Source organism: Phoenix dactylifera, chromosome 2 (genome assembly GCF_051530095.1).
Source record: "Phoenix dactylifera cultivar Ajwa chromosome 2, Ajwa_hap1_PhDact_Kaust_v1.1, whole genome shotgun sequence".
Lineage (NCBI taxonomy): Eukaryota > Viridiplantae > Streptophyta > Magnoliopsida > Arecales > Arecaceae > Phoenix > Phoenix dactylifera.
This window is the reverse complement of record NC_143191.1, coordinates 10,387,800-10,411,247: the sequence shown is the minus strand read 5'-3', so window position 1 is coordinate 10,411,247 and position 23,448 is coordinate 10,387,800. Positions and strand designations below refer to the sequence as shown.

At 40.3% G+C, this 23,448-nt stretch overlaps 1 protein-coding gene across 1 annotated transcript; it reads left to right on the top strand.

Moving 5' to 3' along the window:
- Positions 1–20,143: 20,143 nt before the first annotated feature.
- Positions 20,144–21,950, top strand: DGAT3 (diacylglycerol acyltransferase). Its single transcript, XM_008800168.6, has 2 exons — positions 20,144–20,523; positions 21,157–21,950. Exons 1-2 carry the CDS (start codon positions 20,179–20,181, stop codon positions 21,871–21,873), a joined length of 1,062 nt encoding a protein of 353 aa, XP_008798390.1. The 5' UTR covers positions 20,144–20,178; the 3' UTR covers positions 21,874–21,950.
- Positions 21,951–23,448: the final 1,498 nt, after the last annotated feature.

Genomic DNA, 23,448 nt, shown 5'->3' with positions numbered 1-23,448 from the left:
GGCACACTTGGCTTAATGGTATTGAAGCGAACTGGTATTTACTGTCTCAAGTTGATTTTACCACTTGGAAATTTTATATGATATCTTTACGTGTTTCTATAATTAACTTGAATAGGAATTTTGATTAGTTACATTATCTTTATCTGGAGTTTTTATTACATAATTTAATGTTGCGAATCCACTATCTGTATCTTCTAGTAAAAAAAAAAAATTCTGAAAGAGTTTGAGGTTTGTGGTTTGTCTCCCTTTGTATAGGGGAGAGTTTGGTTAATCTTATGAAATTTTGTTAACATAGCTGCATCAGAATTTTATAACAGAATCCATGTTTGTCACCACTAAATCAAGAAGACAGTAATTTGTTTAGAGTTTTTTCTATGTATTATTCAGTCTAGATTGTTATTGTAAATCTTACCTTGGAAGGTGTTGAGGGGAAATTTATTTAAATATATGATCGAGCTCCATAGGCGAAGATTGAGATCCCTACATGTGTAGCCTAGAGGAGCTTACCCAAGTCATGAGACACAAAGAAAGATTCCTTTTGGTGTAATGAAGTCTTTCTGGCGTCTAACTTATGCGAAAGGGCATTAGAAAGTCTTCTCTGTAAGGAGAAGAATAAGCATATTGAAGTTAACAGCTAACAGTGAACTCATGTTGAAATTCTTCCATGGCTACAACTCCGTGGTTTTCATCGTTCCTTATATAAACCTTTTCTGGAATTTGGAGGTACCGAAACACGATGAGGCATTTATGTTGCCCGCATTGCAGGAATGCCTTCATACTAAAGGAATTATGAGAAATAATGGACTGCGGCAATGGGATGCCGGCTTTGCAGGAATGAGCTGGCGCATAGAAAAGGTTGTAACTTCTCTACAAAACCTCATTGTAACCTATTCCTCTCCTTGTATTCTTATTCATTGTGTACAAACAAATTTTCTACAGATATTAAATTTTCTACAACCCAAGTTTGCAGGAAATTTTTATAAATCCGGGCATGTGCTAGATATTCTTGATAGAAATTCTTGATAGGATTTTTTTCCCAATATAAATTTTTGCATGAAATGTAATCATAGCTACATTTCTTAAAACTGTTTTTTCTTTTAAATGTCAGGATCTATCACTACTGCTGTAAACAGAACTAGCACACAGGTAACGGTGTTACCTGAAGCTGGTGTTGTAAAGCCCTATTGGGAGGCTGCATGATACTTCACAATGTCATATTAGGAAGCCTTCCGAATTAATCTTCAAAGTGAACTGGTATTCACTGGCTCAAGTTGATTTACCACTTGGAAATTTTATATGTCATCTTTACGTATTTCTATAATTAACTTGAATAGGAATTTTGATTAGTTAGATTATCTTATCTGGAGTTTCTATTACATAATTTAATGTTTCTATCACATTATCTTTCAGAAGTGCTCAAACTTCTTTGGCCAAAGGCTAGGAGGGCTCCGAACTCACTAACCGATTGCAAGTCGCAGTCTCCTGCTCTCTTAGACACCATTTAGCTTTCAGGGGACGTTTGTCGTTCTGTGCTCATCAAATGCATGATTACTAAGAGAGGCACAAACTTATATTAGCAACATATTAAGAACTCGTTTAGTTTGCAAAAATCAAAAAAAAAAGAGAAAAAAATGTGGTCTATGAGAAAATAAAAAAATACCTCGTATTTGGTCGAGGATTTAAAACAAAAAAAGCGATGAAAAAATAGCTTTTTTATAGGAATAAGTTTTTCATGTTTTATAGAAAAAAATCCATGTAGGAACTTAGAAAGCCACTTTCTCACCAGTTAAAAATTATGATAATTTTTTTTTTCAAAAATATGCTTAAACCATCATAATCTTTTTAATATTTTTTTAATAATTAATCTTCAAATACTAAAAATATACTATTAAAAACTACTACAATAAAAAATAATTATGGTAATTTTAATAGTATACGCAACTTTGGGTACAGAAACATCCCGAATGGTAAACGCAACTTTGATCCATTAACAATATTGTCGCATATCTTAAATACCGGAATTAGTTGCCAAATGAGTTTGATAACAAGAAAATTTCTACCTTGCAATCCAAGAAAGCAAACACCACGTTCGAGGCCTGAGTGCCAGAAAAGCTTCGGGGGCATTTTGTTAAAGTCGCAGCTGGATCAACTAAAGACAATTTCTCATGATACCAACAATCACAAAAAGAACATATAAACCAGTCTTAGGTATCGATCATATGCTAAGGTATGCATGAGTTTTCCAAGAAAAATATTCCAACCAATCTTAAGCGAAATTTCCTTCTAATAATTAGGGGAAGTTTGTTGCCCGCTTGCTCCTAACTCAACATCTCTTTCCTGGCCAGACGTTGGCGGCATCGCCGGCTGTTTCTTCTCGATTTGCCGGATGGAACAACTAAGATGCATGATGGTGTAAGAAAACAGCATCACCACGCTGATGATGCGTGAAAAATCCCGAGTGCTGCCTGCGGCGAAAGCCACCACCAATGTGAGCATACCTCCAACCACACAACCCTTGAGCAAAGCAAGCCTCAGCTCGGCACGGAAGAAGCCCTGGTTCAAGAGCAAGACGATGGTGGCTATCGACGTCGCAAAAGCGCTGGCGTTGAAGGCAAAGAAAATATCGTATCGACTTGGACTCACGTCGGCCAACACCGGATTCCCAGCAGTGTGTGATGGTGTTGAGTCTTGCCAGAAGCCACCAGGCGGGTTTAGCCCGGCGTTGTATGTTACGGAGGCGGCGAGGGTGGCGAGGACCATAAGCCAGCCTCGCATCTTCTTGACCCATTCTTCCTTTAGCCTGAGCTCCTCCCTTGCTTTCCTTTCCTCCTCGTCCTCTTCCTCCTCAACTGTGACCACCCTGTCGCCACTAGATGATGACAAGGAGTGTGGCACCGTTTGATCGTGGATTTCGGTTGCTGCCGCCATCTGATCATTTGCCACTGAAGGGTCGGGGGGGTCGGTGGAGTTACCGAGGGTCTCATGGAGTGGCAGAGTCGCAGGCAAAGGAGGTGAATTCATGGGCATTAAGGCTTGGGTCGTTGCGTTGGTTGCGGAGGTTTTCGGAAATATGGGGAGCCTTTTATTTAAGCCAAGGTGATGGTGACGCACATACAAGGCATTAGAGTTCTCGGGCTCGGCAGCTCGTATTATTTTCAAACCATTCTAGCAATAATTTATTTTGTCAAGTTTGCGCGTTCTGCAAGGGGAGAGAAATTTTAGCTCAAGATAAATTTCTTCTTGCTGCCGCGGTGCAACTGATGTAGGATATGATTTGGAATTTGGGTTGTATTTTTCGGGGAAAAAAAAAATTCATCTTCCTCCATAGTGCCAATTGATGGATCGAGCAATAATTGTTTGAGATATACGTGATGGAAGAAATTTTGGACATTCCGACCTCGGATAAGACCAACCTCGACCTCAGACGATTCTGGCCCCGGCCGAGGAGCCAACCGTACAAGGTGAATGATTTTGGCCCCTACCGAGAATCCGACCACCGGAGGTGAGCGCCTTCGGCCCCGACTAAGAAGCCCATCAGTACATATCGATAAGGACTGAGAAGCTTAACAACTGACAGCCCTACGAGCCCATAGTCGTGGCAAACCACAATCTACACCCGACCAGTGCTGTACGTCGCCCATGTGGATTGACTCCACGTCACGGCCGTACTACTAGCCGTGACTTGGCCATTAGTGCACGCCACGTTTCCTAGGTAATGACAAATCCAGCTCTCCTATATAGAGAGGCAACCTGGAAGACCTCAGGTAAGATATTTATTCCACACAGAGTACTTCACTTTACTAAAATCTTCTCCCTTCCACACTGTTGTCTCTCTATTCTGACTTAGACATCGAAAGGTCCCCACAAGAAGAGACATCGAGTCGGACTAAGATACCAACTCTAGACCAAGATACCAACTCTAGTCGTGTGATGTGGTCTTTTTAGCAAGCTGCAAATCTCACGACACCGATTTGGACATGTCCATCATATGTGCTTATATGACGTATCACATTTGGCTGGACAGGAATATCCGCATCTTTGATAGTAGGAGGGTATCCCCGAGAGTTGTAGTGGACAGAGCCATCCGTCAGGCGACGGAGATTATCGTCGCCACCTGGGCACAGTCGCCAGAGTGGGCTAGGGACATCTGGGGATCCCATTTTGCTGCTACAGCATCCCGAGGTACTCTTATTTCTTCGGCACTCCACCCTCTGGCTACCTCAAGGTGATTTTTGACGGCAGCGCATTGGCGAGAGGAGACAGAGGAGGGACGGGGTTTGTTATCCGAAATCACGACTCTAGGTTGATTGCGGCAGGCGGGAGGCGCACCTATGACATGACCGCCATTGGAGCGGAGCACAGGGCAGCATGGGAGGGAGTCACCTATGCGAGAAGGATCCTAGGTGCAGACTGCATCATCCTGGAGGGAGACTCGATTACGGTGATTGAGTGCATCGTAACGTCAGGTGATAGGGCGATGGCCACCCCCTACTCAGAGACATCCATAGTTTGGTGGCTGGTTGCAGCTCATCTCAGGTCGCCCATGTGTTTCGGGAGGCGAACACGGTAGCAGACTGAGTTGCCTCTTTTGCTGCTCACCACTCGGGAGAAGTTTTATGGATAGGATTTGTTCCTGCTCCCCTTTCTTTATGTTCTTTTATTTCTATTGACATTGAGGGTAGAACTCACGCCAGGCTAACGTGAGCTACCGTAGTACCAAAAAAAAAAAAAAAAAAAAAGAAAAAAAAAAAGAAGGAGGGAAGCGCACTAATTACGTTGGAAGCATAATGATCTAGCCAAGAGGCCGACAGATGCATCCAGACAATTGGTAAGCTTGGCGTGAAACCTAAGCGCTCTTTGTTTTGTAGTTGAATTATGCATTCATTCCTCTCAGGATGCACCGTTTATTTTGTCGACCACGGAGCTATTTTCAAAACTATATGGCTAACGTATTACATGGGGTTTTATTGGTACGACTCTAGACCAAGATACAACTCTAGTCGTGTGAGGTGGTCTTTTTAGCAAGCTTCAAAACTCACGACACTGATTTGGACCTGCCGAGGAAATAAAAGCCAGAACGCCAAAGGAAGCGGACAAATTACCTGGGAAGTATCTAGCCTAGCAAGAGGCCGGCACATGCATCCAGACAACTGGTCACTTACAAGGAAGCTTCGGGGAAGTCATGAGATAGTCAAATCAATCATGGTCAATTGAAGAAGATGAGTGAGAACCGAGTCCATCCTTGGAAATCTTGAGCGGGTGTTTCATGGTTGTTACCAACCTCGAGCGAGAAGCTCTTTCCAAGGCAAACTACTAACGGCCCAAGCCATCTCGTCTGGATTCGGCAAAAAAGGGAAGCTCCATGACAAAATAGTAAAGGGATCAAAGGCAAGTATTGACAATTTCTTTAAAGAATTGGTTTGACAATGCAGGCACAATACAAGCAGTGGAATGATTTGAGGTAGGAAAAATGGCTTCGCTCTTTCGGTCAGTCAAATTCACATTCTGAAAGAATCAAATTGATGTTATATTTGATGGCACATTGACATACTAGAGTGGCTCAATAGGAGAATCAAATACTATTCTCTCTCTCTCTCTCTCTCTCTCTCTCTCTCTCTATCTATCTCTATCTCTCGGCTTAAAAAATAATATAAAGAAATATTTCGAGGTGCCCCTAAATTGTATAAGAAATGTTCATCTAGTCTACAGTCACTAACTTGGCAAGTCCGCAATCAAATAACCGGTAGGTGTTTGGCAACAAATTCATCCTCCATTGCCACCCCATGCAAGAGAATTGTTTTAACATTCCTCTAAAATATATCATCCTCTCTCAGCTATCCACTTAAGATCACCTTATCTTGTGAGATACTGGGCTGAAGCCGGCAGACCCAACCGCCTTCAGCCCAACGCCTTTTTTGGAAGGGGCCAGAGCAGGGGATCGCGATCCCCTCCGGCTTCTCCGGGCGCAGAGACGTCACAGGCATCCCGCGGTTGCACCGCGGTTGTCCCGCATCCACCCCGCGGCTGTTGATTTCGCCCCACCGCCGCGATTTTCGCGGCGGAGAGCCGTTGAAATGGGGTTATAAAACCCCCCTTTCCTCCTTCCTTGGATCCTCCACCGAGCACCTCCTCTCCTCCTCCCTCTCCTCCCTGCTTCTCCTTCTTCTCCGATGACCGCGTGCGCCACCCCAACCGAACTCCTCCACCCCAGGTCTTCTTCTTTCTTTGGATTTTTTTTTGGTTTCCTCCGCTTCCCCTGTTTTGAGATTTAGTTTGGCTGTTGGAAAGCCCCACCGCCGCTACCACCCCAGGATCGCCGGATTGGACAACCGTAACCGAGATCTCCCCTCCGCCACTCGCTGGTGAGTTCTGCTTGTCCTTGTCCCTCTGTTTTTCTTTATTCTATACCGGACCAAGCATGCCCTCGTTTTCTTCTTCACGGCCGAGCCACCGCGGCATCGTGCCGCAGGCCGCAGCCACCTCACTGCCGGCCACGCCTCCACGGCCGGGCCATCGCCCTCCCCTTCCTCTCCCTTCTTCCTCTCCTCCCTCTCTTCTTTCCTTTCCCTTCCTCCTTGTCTCTTGGCCATCGAAAGGAAGAAAGCTCTTTGGGCCGTGATTGGGCCCTATTCAATGCGCCATATTACTTGTGGGCTGAATCCATCCATCATGGGCCAAGTTGGGCCATATCCATCCGTTGTTGGCCATAGTCATCTTGGGCCTTGTCCAATCAGGTTAGGTCGCACCTATTGTGGGCCAAATTTGGGCTCTGTTGGACCATGCCCATTGTGGGCTCATCCTGTTCATCACCATTGTGGGCCATATTGTATTCATCATTTTGGGCCATGATCATTTATTTTGAGCCTTACTCATCTATCATGGGTCATATTCCTGTTGGGCCCTATTCATCCATTGTTGGCCGAGTCTGTTCATTTTGTATCAGATACATTGATTGATCCAAATCAATCCAGGTGAAATACCTCTTTTTCGATTTTGGTCAAACCGAACTAAATAAGCCAAGCCTCTGATTGGACCTAACTAAGTAGATCAAGCCCAAAAGCTCAATTAGCCTTAAATTGTGTATTTCTTTCTCTCTCTAAGCAAGCCCACATTTTGACTCGATCCAGACCTTCTCTCTGATAGTTGGTCCGATCAATTCAGACTAAGCTCAGACTAAGATCAGACCAAATCCAGACTCGAGCTAAGATTATCTCTCCTCCTGTTTCTCTCTCTAAACAAGCTCGGGGATCCTAGTGTAAGTGATGTCCTTCTTGTAACTCAGATCCAAGTTGACCCAGTTTGGAAATTTTAAAACGAAAAGATGTAACTTAATGCTTCAAAGTGCATTTTTCTAAATTATTTGGTAAAATAATTATAGTGGATTAAATTTTGAAATATATTTTATATGTAGTAAAATGGGTCAGGCATGTTAAATTTTATTTGAAAATTATGTTATATGCTCTGAAATTCGTAAACTATGACTGAGAAATTTATGAAATCTGTTTTTATATATATGCATTCTCAGCATGGCTATGATCTGTTCTGTTCTGTTCTGGCCCCGCCAATGGGGATTATACGTTGGCCCTGTCGACTTGTATCTGTGAGGAACCGGTTTCGACACCGTACCACCGGTAATTAGAATAGTGGTATTTGTACACCGTACCACCGGTGATTAGAATAGTGGTATTTGGACACCGTACCACCGGTACTTAATAATAGTGGTGTTTGGCACTTTGTGCAACCCATGCCACTGGGTTACATGGCCATAGTCTATTATGTTGAGATTCTAGTATCAGAGTTTTTTTGTAAAAATGATAATAAGTTTTGGAAAAAAAATGCTTATTTCTGATTTAATTTCCAGTCATTATTTTGTGTTTTGTTTTGTCATCTGATATGCTATGACCTCACTCTGGGGTATTTTGTTTTTTACTGGGCTAGTGTAGCTCATTATCTTATTTTCTCTATTTTTCAAATCTAGAAGCTTGATCGTACGGGATTGGGGAGTGCGTTAGATTTTCTGATGATTCCTTCAGTTATAAGCATTTTAGTTAGATTAGCTTGGACATTTGAATTATATTGACATATGTAATTTTGAAATTTTGTAAAGCTGCTTTTGAATAACTTTAATTATTTATGTTATCTTTAAGCATCTGTGATTGCTTTGATATGATCTGCTGTCTTGCACACCTGTATAGTCCGCCGTGCGAGCGTGCGGCGTCTGTCGTGCTTTGAGTTTGAGGTCTAATAAAGAAAAGAACCCACCCCCCCCCCCCCCCCCCCCCCCCCCCCCCCAAAAACCCCTCCTCCCTCTGTGGAAGTAGATTTAGACAATATTTTATCTTACGGTGTCTCTCCAGATTACTTTACAGCTTTTTTTTTTTTTGAAGTTCTGAAAGGATGTCAGTTTATTTTACGGATGGAGGGGGATGCCACCTGCATCCGCACTAATGAACTGAACCAGATTAGGAGGAAATTCTTGTCACCATACCCATTGATGTTGATCAATGCATGTCATGCTTGACTATCGATTAGCTGCCTAATTTGCTTCACAGAGAATGTGAAAGCAAGAAAAGCTGGACAGAGTGGAGCAGAGCATCTTGACGTTCCTCATAGATGAATGCTGTGAACGCTTGTTGCCATTGATCCATTTGGCTAATTTATTTGAATCCTCTTCAAGCAAAATTTCATCATTTTGAAATATGTTTATTGCTGTTTTGAGACCAAGCCATGCAACTATTAATTCAGCTATAGGGACAAAGTTTGTAAACATAAGATTAGACGCTGCATAAAGAGTTCCTCCCAGTTGATTTCGAATAACAAACTCCACACCTACAACATTAGGCTGAGCTGATGGGTCAAAATGTTGCATCAAAAATGTATGCATATACCCCACTAATGGTGCCCTAGATGTGATGTGTCTACATAAAGTTCTATGCGGAAGTAAATCCGTATAGTGTGAACATGCGGACGTCCGTATATGAGGTGCATAATTACAGAAGTGGCATTTCCATTGTCCCAGCTCTGGCAATGCCTCCATCCCTTCATCTGTGACGCAACCACTATCATCTAAATCTCTGGCAGGTGCCTTCACTTTTTCCAAATCGGAGAGCAATCCTCAGTCCACAATCATCTCAATTCTAGAAGTGCTCAAAATTCTTTGGTCAAAGGCTAAAAAACCCAATGTCCGATCCCAATTTGGTAATGAATCCAATAACCCATTGCAAGTCGTAGTCTCCTACTTTGTTGGGCACCATTCAGCCTTCAGAGGATGTTGTAGCAATTGTATTCCAAACAAGCTCCATCAGCATGTTGGGCGGCGAGCTGAAGGCATTGGCAGCGAAAGTGGGGATGAAGGGGAGGAGTGGGCCTTCTGATGGGCAGCAGCCGGTGCTATGGGGGGAAGAGGGGGGAGATTGGGTGGGATGAAGGGGGGAGTGGAAGGAGGATGAAGGCGCATGGGGGCTTGGGGGGAGGGCAGGGTGGATGGTGGTAGGGTCGGCGTTGATGAGATTCTCGATATCATTGCTCTCGGACTAGGAGGAGGGGTGGAGAGAAATGGTGCCGTTGTGGGATATCTTCACTATTTGCAGCTATGATCGATGGCATAACTATTGGATTCGGAAAGGATGAGAAGAGAGGAGAGAGGAATTGAAGGAGAGAGAGAAAGGGGATGCTTAGACATTTTCTTTTGTTGGATTTTACGGTCGCTATTCTCAGCTGTACACTAGGCCAATTCGTGTTTTTTTTTTTTTTTCCTCACCTTCTTTCCTTGGTCGCCTCCCTCCAATCCCAACTTCTCCTAACACCAATCCCTCAAAACCCTAACCCTACCTCTCTCCTCCCCTCCCTTGCTGCCAAGTCTACCCTCCTCAACCTCATCTTCCTCCTCTGCTTTTGTGCCCTATGCTATTGCAGTGCTGGCACTTCCATCCTTGCTAACTTCATCGCCCCCCTCGCTATCAAATCCTTCTTTGTCACCCCCACTGCTTCACCGGCCCTTAGTTTGCGCGTTGTGACCACCAGATCCATAGCCTCGCAACCATAGTTGTCACCATCTCCCTCCTCTCCTTTGGTTGGGAGCGCGTCGGCTGCTTTCCTTTACCCTTCACCCCTCCTCCCACTGAGAGATGGGCCCGGGTTGCCCCTATGTTGCTCTTTTTCGTTATGGGCTTCCTTGCCAACCACGAGCGAGCCACCGCCTACTAGGTTCGCAAAGGCGATTGACCAGAGAAAGAGCGGTCGAGTGGCCGGAGCAATGCTCGTGATAGGGCGGAGAGTGGAGCAACACTCGGGAGGCGGAGAGCGCAGCCGCGCAGGCAAGAATTTTGGAAGAGGGGTCAAGTGGCCGGAGCAATGCTCGATAGGACGGAGAGTGGAGCAACACTCGGGAGGCGAAGAGCAGGCAAGAGTTTTGGAAGAGGGCAGAGGAGCAGCGCTCAGGAGTTAGAGGATGCCCGGGAGAGAGTTAAGATTAGGATGCTTGTGGCACAAGTTTGGAGGACGGTTTTATTCACTCAGTATAGAGGGGCAGGATGCTCGGCTAGGGTTTAATTTGCTCGAAAGATCGGGCAGAACGCTCACTTCTTTTTTTTCCCTTATGGTAAAGTGGCTAGAATGTCTACGTGGTGGAAATAAATTAACCCGGTGTATTAAGAATATAATTTCTCGAAAGAAAAGGGGATAGATGTAAGAAGAAGTGAAGGATAGTAGGATTAGGTCTGAGTCATGTCAGAATTTGAAATTAGCTATTTAAGCATAATATGGATCTAAATCGGCTTAGGTTTCGAGTTCATTGTTTCGATGTAGTGTTAAGCTTGGACTTCATGTCAAACTCGAATTGGGCCAACTACTAACCCGAGCCTAATCCAAAATCTAATCAGGCTATATTTTTAGGCTGAAGCTTAACATTAACAACCTCAAGTCAGCCCAAAGCCCAATCTAAAGTTCACTTGGCTCAATGAGAGCTAAGCCTATTTCCAACTTTGATAGTAGAAGTTCATACATAGATGAGAATTTCCATAGGCGGTGGTCACAAGAACTTGATGCCGATCAGTATCAATCTATTGCTTAGGTGCAAGTGTTCCCTAACTTCTTTAACAAATCTCTCTCTTATGTCTTTATCACTTTATCTCTCTCTCTCTCTCTCTCTCTCTCTCTCTCTCTCTCTCTCTCTCTCTCTCTCTCTCTCATACACAACTACATAAATTTGTTGAGGGCAAATCACAAGCACTCTCAATATTTCCATCTCGAGTGTGGTCAAGACTTTCCGCATCATGCGAATCCCTTGTTTTATTCATCTTATCGGTCTTTAATCTATTGGGCATGCTTGTAATTGGCCATCTTTGCAAGAAGAATATATTTAAGATCTGTTTCACCAGAAACACGCTACTCTATAGGTTAGTCTTTTTCATAACAAAGAGTACGTACAGTTTTAACTAATAAGATTGAGGATATTGATTTTTTGTGACATTGGTACTATAGAGATTCTTAATATAGTTTAATGATGATCTTTATATGAGAAGTTCAACTTTTGTGACCAAGTTAAAGATCGAAAGATTGAGTTTATACTTAACTTTGGGAAGGATGCTAACATAATTTGCAGTGGGCGGATCTTTTTCTTTCTTCTGCATCTTCTTCTTGTTATTATCAATTTATTTTACATTTTAAATTATGACATTTTCTATTATTACTAACTTCAAGCCACAATATTCTCCAAGTTTATCTAATAGATTTGATCTGGTTAAGAGAAATAAAAGTGCGGTGGTTGCATCATCTATTGTGAACTTAGCTCCAGGTAGAACAAAGGTAAAGCATTAAGGGATGATTATATAACATAAAAATCTAACACAACAAACATCATGCAGCTGATATGCGATGAAAAACAATATGCATCAACAGAGGTTGCAATCAGCTGTGCATGTAGATTGTACTTTGTGCTGTGAAAACATAATTTCTCAAATACACACACAGAGACATACATCATACATATAACACGCACGCAAATGCAGAGAGTCACGCATATATTTATTCAAGGACATCTCACGAAGGTCGCTGCCCGTTGGTTGACTCAACGTCCCCCCTGTGGTCCGTGGGGAACTTCTCCCTGGACGCGCGGCTCCCTGCACCACACATCATAAACAACAATCGGAAAGATCACCACCTGCAAAACTACAGCAATCACGGACGAAACCAGCTCCCGAGTTGTGCCAGCTGCGTACGCCCCTATCAACCAAAACAAGTCCAGCAGCAACCACGTTCGAAGAACGTTCAGCCTAACCTCCCCATAAAAGAACGTCACCTTCATGAGCAAAACGATTACGATTATAGAATTCACAAAAGCCATGGAGTTGAAAACATAGAATATCATGTATCTGAGCAAGGCCTTGTCGGCGAGTATCGGGTAGCCAGCGTTGTGCCCTTTCTTGTCGCCCATTGGTTCCACGGTGTCGTCCCAGAAGCCGCCGGGCGGGTTCAAGCCGGCTTGGTACGTCACCGAGGCGGCCAGAACGGCGAGCACCATCAGCCACCCTCGCATCTCTCGCACCCATTCCTCTCTCATCTGTTTCTTCCAGGCGATCTCACCGTCGATCACGGCGTCGCTCCTCGTCGCCGCGGGGTGCAGCAGCGTGCCCGGCGTCTGCGTCTGCTCGATGCTGGTGGTGGTGCCATGTCTTCCTGACATATTCCGGCGAGATGCAAGGCTGCCGTCGACGTGCAGTGGATTAATATTAGGCGGAACTGATGATTTGCCGGACATATTTGATGCCTCCAACTTTGTGGTTTTGCAGAGTCCTTCTAATGGAGTTAATGTTGGAATGCTTGGAAGGGTTTCTTGCATATATATATATATATATATATGAACGATTAGTCGATGGTATACTACGATAGCTCGATTGATTGCACTACTTGTCCCTTGAATCATTCTTTGATAAAGAAATAAGTGTTTAATTTAATATGCACGTGCTTTATATTTTATGCCGAGATGCATACTGGTTACGTTTGCTTCACGTAGTGTCCCTCGTTTCCGTTGCGGGGAATACAAAACTATAGTGGCGTTTGGTTGCGTAGTAGGTAGGGATATCCTTGTCAAACACGGGCCAAAGGTCATAACTGGCTAACTGTCCAACCACTCTGGTGGCACATTGTGAACCTGAGGAGTTGAGTTGCATAGGATATTTCGTGATGTGTTGTTTTCTGATTTTATTGAATGTGTCCGTACTCATATAGTCTAACTCACTCGTTAAGAAAAAAAAATCATAACTGGCCGTGAAAATGATGGAATAAAGTTATGCCGTAGAATAGGTTTGCCCTTACTCCCTTTGGTTATCGTATTTTACTCCTGCCCACTTTATAAAAACTCAAGGAGACGGTAATTTCATCGTTGCAGTAAATTTGAACTGTTGCAAAGTTAAATGCACATCAAATGTCCCTTATTAATTCTCTATACTTATCCCTTGCACTTATTCATCCAGCCAAATATCAAAAAGTTCCTATTCCATAAAATAGCTCTATCCTTTAATTGCACAAGGATATCCCTTCCAAAATCTATTCACAACCGAAGAGGCCCTTCAAATGCATCCTAGAGTACGAACAGATTCGAATGCATGAAAAATAAAAACAAAAAAATAAAAAATAGCCATTATAATGTTATGTTTATAGGCCTTTCACTATCATCTACATGTCAGTAAGGAAATTGTTCAAATAACAACTATTATTTAGCAGTAATTCTATTTTACGACCGTAAATAACAAAAATTAAAGTTGGCATCTAATATTTGCATTGTATGATCCAGTTTTTTGATTTAAACATGTAATATTGTCATTTTTATTTTCGTTCTTGACCATTTATTCTCAGTATAATCACAAATAAAAGCTATATAAAAGGTCATTGTTCTAATTTTCACAAATCATTTTAATTTTTTTAATAAAACGATGGAGAGATACATGGCTCATTTATGATGCATGAAACGGGGGGCAAAAAGTTGGAGGAAACTTTTAATTACAAAAAATATCATATCGAGCATATCTGACCTAATATCAATCATTGCAACTGTACTGCTATAACAATTAATCTTGCTTTGGCAGGAGGCAATTTTAATAGCATCATGGTTTTAGTAAAACCTCAGATCTGTGATTTGAGGGTATCAACTCATTGCTTAAAAGCCCGGCGATCCAACTCAAGAATCGCTCGGCCAGGTACGATTAGTTAGACTCTTGGTTGGATTATTTATGTTCTAGTAAACAATTTAATCGAAAATTTGGCGATCCAATTTGATAACTCGGTCGAGTTTTTGAATGGATCGTACTTCCAACTTAGTCAGATTTTCGAAATTATTCTTATAACGATCTATATTTCATACACTTGGATTTATATAATTATTATTTAGTACTTTGTATTTATATTTTTATATTATTTTATATTGCTTTGGTACTACATGCATTATACATATTCGTATGTAATTTGTATATATATTAAATATAAATACATAAATTTGTACTTTTGTTACTTGTATATAGTATTAGATATTTGTATTACTTAGATATTATATTATTTTACATTAATTATTTTTGTATTGATTTGTAAGTCAACTTGTCCAAATCGCTAACCCACTCGAGTTGTTGGAAATCCAAATGAATTGAGTTCTTGTGTTTTTAAATATTATCTAGTTTTAGATATAACATTTGTGAAATGCCTTGTTCCAATTTTCGAAAGATCCAACTAAATTGTGCACATATGAAACAATAGCAGATATCTGGATGATGCAAGAGTGTATGTTCCATCCTATCCAATTCTTGCCTACTCATATGCCAATCAATCACGCTTGTGTTGTGATCCTTTAAAGTGCATCTTTTGCATCACAGAGTGCTACGCATGTATAGATTGCCCCCATATCAAAATGGAAGGCTCTCACTCATTTTAGAAATCGAGACCGTCATGTAGAGCATGCAGATAGTTGCCAAACATGCTAGATACAGAAATTGTGTGAGAGCCATCTATTTATGAAATTCAAAATAGGGTGGCAATCATATGTATAACCATCTGCGGAGCAAAAGATGCATCGCATAGAATCATGCTTCCCTCTTTTCTAATACACATGCGACAGTTGATGTTGTATTAGACTTCTCCCAAGTCCACTAGGAGCTAGAGAGAATTATCTCCAAATAAAGAAGGTTATGTTGGAGTTGACCTAAAGTATGCATGAAGCATACAGAGTTAGCGCTCTTGCCTAGCACCTACTAATCTCACGTGTATATTGACATGTCTCCCTTGATGGACATAGCACATGTGACCAAGTCAGTCAAGTTGAAATTTAAAATTACAACCAACAAAGACTAAGCTTAATTTAAAGAGGGTACATTACTAGGGCTCCCTATCTATTTGATGACCAATTCTATTATTCTCAATGGTGTGCATCTGAAGTTGGATAGCATTATCAGAAATTTTCTATAGGAATCATTTGATAATTTAAAGAGGGTATATTTGATTTTCTAGGATCGTGTATGTCAGCCTATCCAAGATGATGGTTTGGGCATTTTTTTTTTTTTTGGTTGCCAAGAGTGAGGCACTAATGGCTAAATATGTTGCGAGGTTCCCTTTGGTTTAGGATGGTTTTTGGAGTTCATCCATGCAGGCAAAATATGGTACTGGGTCTCTTATGTCTTCCCCAGTTTGCCCTCCAAGTGGCTCTCCAACATGGAAAAGATTTGTTCCTATCCTGTAGTTGTTTATTCTAACATTAAATGGTGTATTAGGAATAGTGTATCTGTTGATGTGCTTTATGATCCATGGTTGTGATCCACTTCTCTAGCACAGTGGCCCACTCTTGTTGATATTGATTCATTACAAGGGCTTATGGTTAAGGATCTTTTAATTGCTTGTGAGAGTAAATGGAATCAGCCAATAGTTCCTCTGCTTTTTTGAAAGGAGTTAGCAGAAAGAGTTTTCTCTATTTCAATTCTGGGTGGCGACACCATGGACAAGTTGGGATGGGGTCGTGATACTAGAAATTTGTTCAATATTCTAGCCCACTCTAAGGGTATAAGTACAATATTCTAGTCCACTCTGCAGGGTATAAGTGCGATTCTATTTTTGGCCTAGCCACAGAGTATAAATATGACCATAGTCTAAGGCTATTGAGTTGAATGTAATATATTTCAAATCGAATTTATGATTACTTATACGAATATTTGAAAGATATAAATTTTTAATTGATTTGTGTTTTGAAACGGAATTGATTATATCTTTATATTGATTCATCATAATTTATATTTATATTTTATGTTATTATGTGAATTGTCTATCTAAAGTATTTATTACTTACTCGGTTGTCTAACCCATTATATGATTTCTTACTATTTTTTTGTAGATCCAGAGAATTAGCTCGACTTAAGAGATTTATCATAGGAGAGACAACATTTTGACATTTTTGTTTAGACTATATTTTGTTTTAGAGTTGATGCAAGATTTAAAAATATTATTGGTTTTGTAAGACTTTTGATTCTATTATTTAATTAGAATTTGAATATTATTACTTCAATTATTTCTACTATCTCATTAGGATATCATAATAAGATACCTTGCATGCTTGTGAAGAGAGTTTTCTATGAGTATACGGCGGTTGTTGCAACCCTCGGCTCATGATCTCGGGTCGGAGGTGTGACTCTTCTACCTTATTTGATTCCTCAGTACAGATCTCTATAGATGGATTAACTATAGCACCCCTCGACTCTTCTTGGCAATTTCGGTCATGATCTCTTTTGAACTTAATACAACATTCATGTGATCAAACTTCTTCTACTCCAGATTTTCTTCTGAACCTGATTGACCCTTAGGCTGATCAATTTTGCTACACCCTAAGTCTTCGAAACTTGAACTAATATCTAACTTATTAAGCTCCCTCTGATTCAAATCTTTATATTTGAATCAATTATGATTTCTTTCGAATTCTTAAAGAAGTTTGTAACTAAAATCCACTATTGAAGCAACTTTTGTTTAAAATGTCCAACATTACCTGAATTTTAGTGAACGACTGCAAGAATATCCCATGATTGAGGACCATTGGCACCATCTCTCCTCCATGGGGGAAGAATTTTTTGGCTCTTGTATATCCTGGATATAATTTTTTCTATCAACTGAAATTTGAATAATCCACATTACCTTCGTAGATTTTAGATTCAACTTTCTTTTTACAACCTCATCGTTAAGAGTATCTGTTGGCATCATCTTTGACTAATCCATGATATCCCATAAATCTTGTTTTTTTTCAGATAAGACTTGAGAATAGCCTTCCAAATTGGATAACAGTTGTTGTTCAATTTACGAAGAGAAATAGTAGTAGCAAAAGCAGTTGTATTGATGTTGGTGAGGATAGACATATTGAACCCATTGAGAGAGAAGATAGTAGCATTAGCCATGATAATTCATCTTTTGAATCACTACAACAAGAGTCCACATGCTTGCACCATTGTACAGCGAGTTACTGGATACTTTTCAGCCACACTAAGCTACGAACACACGAACTACTAATAATTAAGTAGCCGCTTTAAAAAACTATGCTCCGAATAAATATGATCGAAGCCGCAAACCGCTCATCACTCTCTAGCCTCACTCTAATACTATGTGGAACAATACGTTATGCAGAGTAGATCGTCCATGCCGGCCCAAGATCTAAAACAAACACCAAACAAAAAAAAAAGAGAAAAAAGATGCTGGAAGAAAAATAATTAGGAGAGAGAAAATATTTTATTTAAAAATTGAGCAATTCTTTAATAAGAAAGACAATTCTCACTCTTTCTTTCTCTCTTTTTTCGCGCCACACTAAAGAAGACACCAACAGTCATTTTAAATAAAGCATCAATGAGTGGGATGTTTGGTTCCTACTCAAATTCAACACTCACTAAAAGATAAAACTTATCATTACTAAAGAATAAGGATAAGTATCATCCACTAAAAGATAAGAATTATCACTACTAAAGGATAAGTATTCTAGTAGAATAAAACTAAGAATAAATCTTAAAGTTATTAAGACCAATGACCAACTAAATAAGAATCTTATTAGGATTAAAACTTGGCGATGTATCTCAACATAGTATATATTAGGATCAAAAAAATTGTGGGACAAAATGAAAAGAATAGATCGATAATGGATCTCAAGTTGAAATGCTATGTTGGACTATAATGAATACGAAGAAGTTTAATTCAGCTTGATTGGAGTTGAGTAGGTCCCACTTAATTCAACTAGAAATTAGTTTAAAAATTTGAATATGGTCCCTCAAACATAAACTTGATCCATATTTGACTCAGAATAATCAAACAACCAAACCTAGACCTACCAACTAATTGGTTGGATCTGTGTCTAAATTTTTAAATCGCTTAACTTAAACCTGGCTCAAGCAAGAGACTTGCTTCCCTGTTTTCTATTGTTTTTCTTGAGAAAAGCGAAGGCAAAACCTACCCAAGGATTTCATGAATACAGCAGAATACATGAAGGTAAAAAAAGAAACAAAAAAAAGTAGAGGAAGAAATATATAAATAAAAGGTAAAGACTCAAAAATAATAAAGATAGGTTACTAGGGATGCAGATGAATTAGGTCGGACTAGATCATAAGAGACTCTGACCCAATCCGGTTGCTTGTTTGGGTCCTAACGTTAGACACAGACCCAACCCAATAGAAGATCGTGTTGGCTTTGATTGGGTCTACGGCTAAAATTTTTGACCCAACGGGTCATTCAAGTTAGGTTGGGTTTATTTATAACCCGATCCCAACTCAAAAATTTCGGTCTGGATCGGGTCCGAGTCAGATTCCTATACTTGTCTTTCCTTGTACTTAATTTTTTTTTGTTTTTAATTCTATTCCATAGTTAAGTGGGCTTGGTTTTGGGTGGTGGCAGACATTAGAGTGAGAAAGAAATATAGAAGGAAGGGTTGTACCGTGAAGAATAAATGTAGGGGGTTGCATTTGAGAGAGTGAGATGTATCTAGGGCCGTCCTTCCAAGACTTTAGCTTCACAGTCACATTTGATCACCACATTGGGTGCAACCTCTCAGTTGGCCCACCATCGCCCAAACAACAATCAATATAGTAACTAGGCGGGCCTACATGGTTGCAGTTGAATAGGCCCATGATACTCAAATGTCATAGCCCAAGTAGTGCGGGCTACAACATTAAAATTGGGCCCAATAAATTCCGAACCTTCCAAGACCAACGGCATATCGGGTTTGAGTCGGATCGAGTTGGGTCATAAGATAGGAAATCCAAAATTGCCCCAAAAATTGAATGGGCCGGGTTGGGTCGTATTAGAATTTAGTAAATCCATATCCAATTTGGAAAATAGAATGGGTTCAATTTTAGAATATGATTCGGCCTCATGACCTCTTTAAATCGAATCGAAACGAGTAGGGCCAAATTAGGTAATGGGTCAATCCGGCCCATTTGCGGCCTATAAAGTTGCGTCCAATCATATAGTAGGGCCCGCTGAGAATATGCCATGTCGCATATGCCGGTGCCCATTTAAAAAATAAAAAACACGTGGCCCTCCTCTCATGACTTTGACGTAACCTTATTCCGTGTAATATTCTCTAGCACTCCATACTTGAACAGAAACCTATCATCCAATCGCCTATAATTTCTTATTTACTTAAATTACGATCTTACCCCACGAGTACTTTTTTTTTCTTGTTGTCAGCTGGTTATTCTTACAAGGAAAGAATTAAAGACAAAAATACCTTAACCTTAAATTCTTTTTTTTTTTTTTTCCATTTCCATGTTTTCTGTTCAATAAGGGCGGGCTGAACAAGGATATAATCGTCGTTTCATCGTAACTGACGAATCCAAAGAAATAAATAAAAGGACATTCTCGTGCTCAAAAAGTAAAATGCCACCTGTATTCCATAGTAAATGACGTGTCACGTACCTGTCTCCATCTGACCCATCAATCCCATCTAGTCCAGTCCAACGGTCGAGATTAGCCATGCCCTCGTGTCCGCGACGCGGCCAGGGCGTGCAAACGCGGGAACGCCACGAGCCCTGGGCTCCAAGCCATCCCATTGGTCCACGTTTCTAGATTCTCTTTCCTCCCAATAAACATGCGCCACGTCAATGGTGACCTTTTCTCCCATAAAACGCCACCGCTACCGCAAAATTATGGCGTTTTCGTGATCCCCTCCGGAAGCGCGCAATGGAGGCTACCGGCGCCGCCTTCTGTCGATCTCCGGCTTTCTCCGGCGCCCGAGTCCGGCGGGGGGACGCCAGAGATCCCTTATTCTCCGGTGTCCGAAGGAATTTTAGAATTTCGGCGCTGCCGAGGGGGCTTTCCGGTAGCTGCGGCGGCAAATTCTTCGACGAGGGGCATCTGAAGTATTACGTGTCGCCGGCGAGGTGTGATGCGAGGAAGAAGGAGGAGAAGAGGAGGGCGAAGCTAGTGAAGGTTCTGGTGAGGGATCTGTCGGCGTTCTACTCGATGGGCTTCGGCGTGGAGGCCGGCGATGGGCTGGCCAGCGAGGTCAAGGGGAAGATGTTTTCGGTAATGTTTCTTTTCAATTATCTCTCTTTCTTCACTTCTTTTTTTGAATTTGATCTTTCTTATTCGATTTTTTTCATGTTATCTTCTATTGTTGTATGACCTTTAGTAATTAAAGTTGGAAGCATGATAACTTCTTTGTCACGTTAGTGTCGGATTGTATGATGAACTTTCGGAACTTCTGGCAGTCTCAGATCCTTATGATTTTTTCGGAAAACCCTTATAGGGAATCTATAATTTTTTGCCCTAGTTTTCTATTTAAGATTATTATCAGATGCCTGGATGATTTATTTTGGGACCCTTTTTTTTCTTCGCCTTTTTTTTAAAATCGTTTTTGGGGTCGCAAGTAGGCATGTATTAAGTAATTGGAAATCTTGGATTAAGTAATTTTGATTTTGATTTGATAATTTCGCAGTCCTAGTTACTTTCTTATCATCCATAAGGTTGGTTTAATTTTAATTAAAACAATTGAGGTTTTAACCAATAATCCGGGGAAGCTCCCATGTTCTGTTCATTGATGTCAAGGTATCCAGGATAATCTGTTCGCATGAATTTAACAATAGATGGATCTTTAGATGATTATTAGTTTTGCCTCTCTGAAACTCTTCGTGTCGTGCCTTTGGTTTCTGAATGCAGGAAGCAGCAGAGCTCTTGCTGACACAACTGAAGCAGCTGCGGGCTCAAGAGAAGGAGATGAAGAGGAAAAGAAAAGAGAAGAAGGCCGCAAAGAAGGCTGCCAAAATGAAAGATTGCGCTGATGACAGCACCTCAAGCTCTTCATCTGAATCAAGTGACAGCGAGTGTGAATCAGTTGTCAAAATGAGGAGCCTTACAACAGCTGCAATCCCAGAACCCAAAACTGACGCCCTGACGGGTCCATCTGTAACTTCTTACTGCAAGTCAACCTCCCTTCCTCTGAAACTTAGTAAGACAGGGGAGGGTATAGAAGAAAATAGCTGTACATTGAAGCTTGGAGCAGAGTGCAATAACACCAGCGCCACCAGCAGAAGTAGTGCCTCTTGTAGTTGTTGTAGTAACAGCATTTCACTGGTCGATAGGCCTATGGATAGGATTGAGGTGTGCATGGGAGGGAAGTGCAAGAAATCAGGTGCATTACAGTTATTGGAGGAATTTGAGAAGAAGATAGGTATTGAAGGAGCTGTTGTTGGGTGCAAGTGTATGGGCAAGTGCAGAGATGGACCCAATGTTCGAGTTATCAATCACTGCACTGATGAGGATAATGTTAAGGATGTGAAAAATCCATTGTGTATTGGTGTTGGCTTAGATGATGTAGGGACAGTAGTCGCCAAATTTTTTGGTGAGAAGAAGGGTATAGGTCTTGTGACTGCATAGACAAAATTTCTATCTTGTTCTTCTGTACCTGATTGCACATGATCAATAAAAATGTTTGTGGAGAGATTATTTATGAACTCAAGAGAATAAAATATATGCTTGAATTTAGGAGATTAATCTAAGAATTTTAGTCTTTTGCTTTTCTACTTTACCAGCTTGGTTACCTGCACGGAATTGGCAACTCACCCAGTTTGATGTACAGATTTTCAAGAAATTGGATGACTAGGTTAGTAAGTTTTACTTTGTAGCTGACACTTTTGATGTGAAACATGCGTAAATGAGCATACAAAGCAGATTACGATGAATTCACTTTCCACTTAATTAGCGTTTAGTTTGTGCAGGAAGAATGAAGAGATAATTTTTCACCATACATCTGAAATGCGGCAATTTGGTAGATAAAAAAAGACAGAAATGCTACAATAAACACCTGAACGATCACAGGAAAGAGGCAACAGAAATGCCGCAAATTTCAAGCAAAAAGATAATAGAACATTTTTCTTGTAAAAGCTTAGCATGGGTATTCTGTATTAACACAATATATGTAGTTTCAGGTTTTTTGATGGAACAGTAATCAACTAGGACTGAAAGTGGATCGGATTATATTCGATTGTTTCTATTTCTGTGTCCAATTTGGATTGGATTTAGATATTATTTTTATGTTTGATTGGATTGGAGTTCAAAAATTTTACAGATATGAATGCGGATTCATGTGATTTTTTTTTTATTTGGATCCGAATATTCGTATAATAAGGATAAGTAAAAAAAATATTTAAGCTAAATTAAATTAGAAAACCAATTAAGTGAATAATTAAATCTGAACTAAAGGGAATCAAGATATTGGATTACCATCATTTAAAACAGAATATCCGGTTTGAATAATTTTTTTCAAATGACTCTACATGCTTGAAAGACTCAAAGTTTTTGTTTGTCCATTTCGTTCGGGGTTTTGAAGATTCATCCACTTTGTGATTTTCATCCGACAATTGCAATTGACGATAGTCATAAAACGCCTTTGAGACACCATATATCCCGTTTATTTTGGTGACGAGCAATCTTAAGCAGTATATTTTTTATAAAATTAATTTTTATTATTGATAAATATTTGTTAAAATTATATTTTTTAAATTAATTTTTTTTACTGTCATATTTTTATTATTAGTTTTCATCATTGAATTTTGCTTAAATTTGATTAATATCCTAAAGATATCTGATTTATATCCATATTTGGATTAAAAAATATAAATATAATTAATATCAAATTCATATCTGTATGATAAATATGGGTATACTTAATATCCGATTCATATCTATATCGGTTTAGAATAAATATAAAAATTAATTTTCATATCAATTTAATATTAATATTTTATATTTATATTTATTAAAAAATATAGATATCAATATAAATATATTCCTATCCAGCCAGTAACTAATCAGCTCTAACCACAACCTGACGATGGGACATCCTTCTTTCAAACGCCAAAAGATAATCAGGACAAAAAAAGTCAACAATTTTTGGATTCAACTAATGTAGATAAGAACCGTATAAATTGGCAGTCCATCCCGCGTTATGGT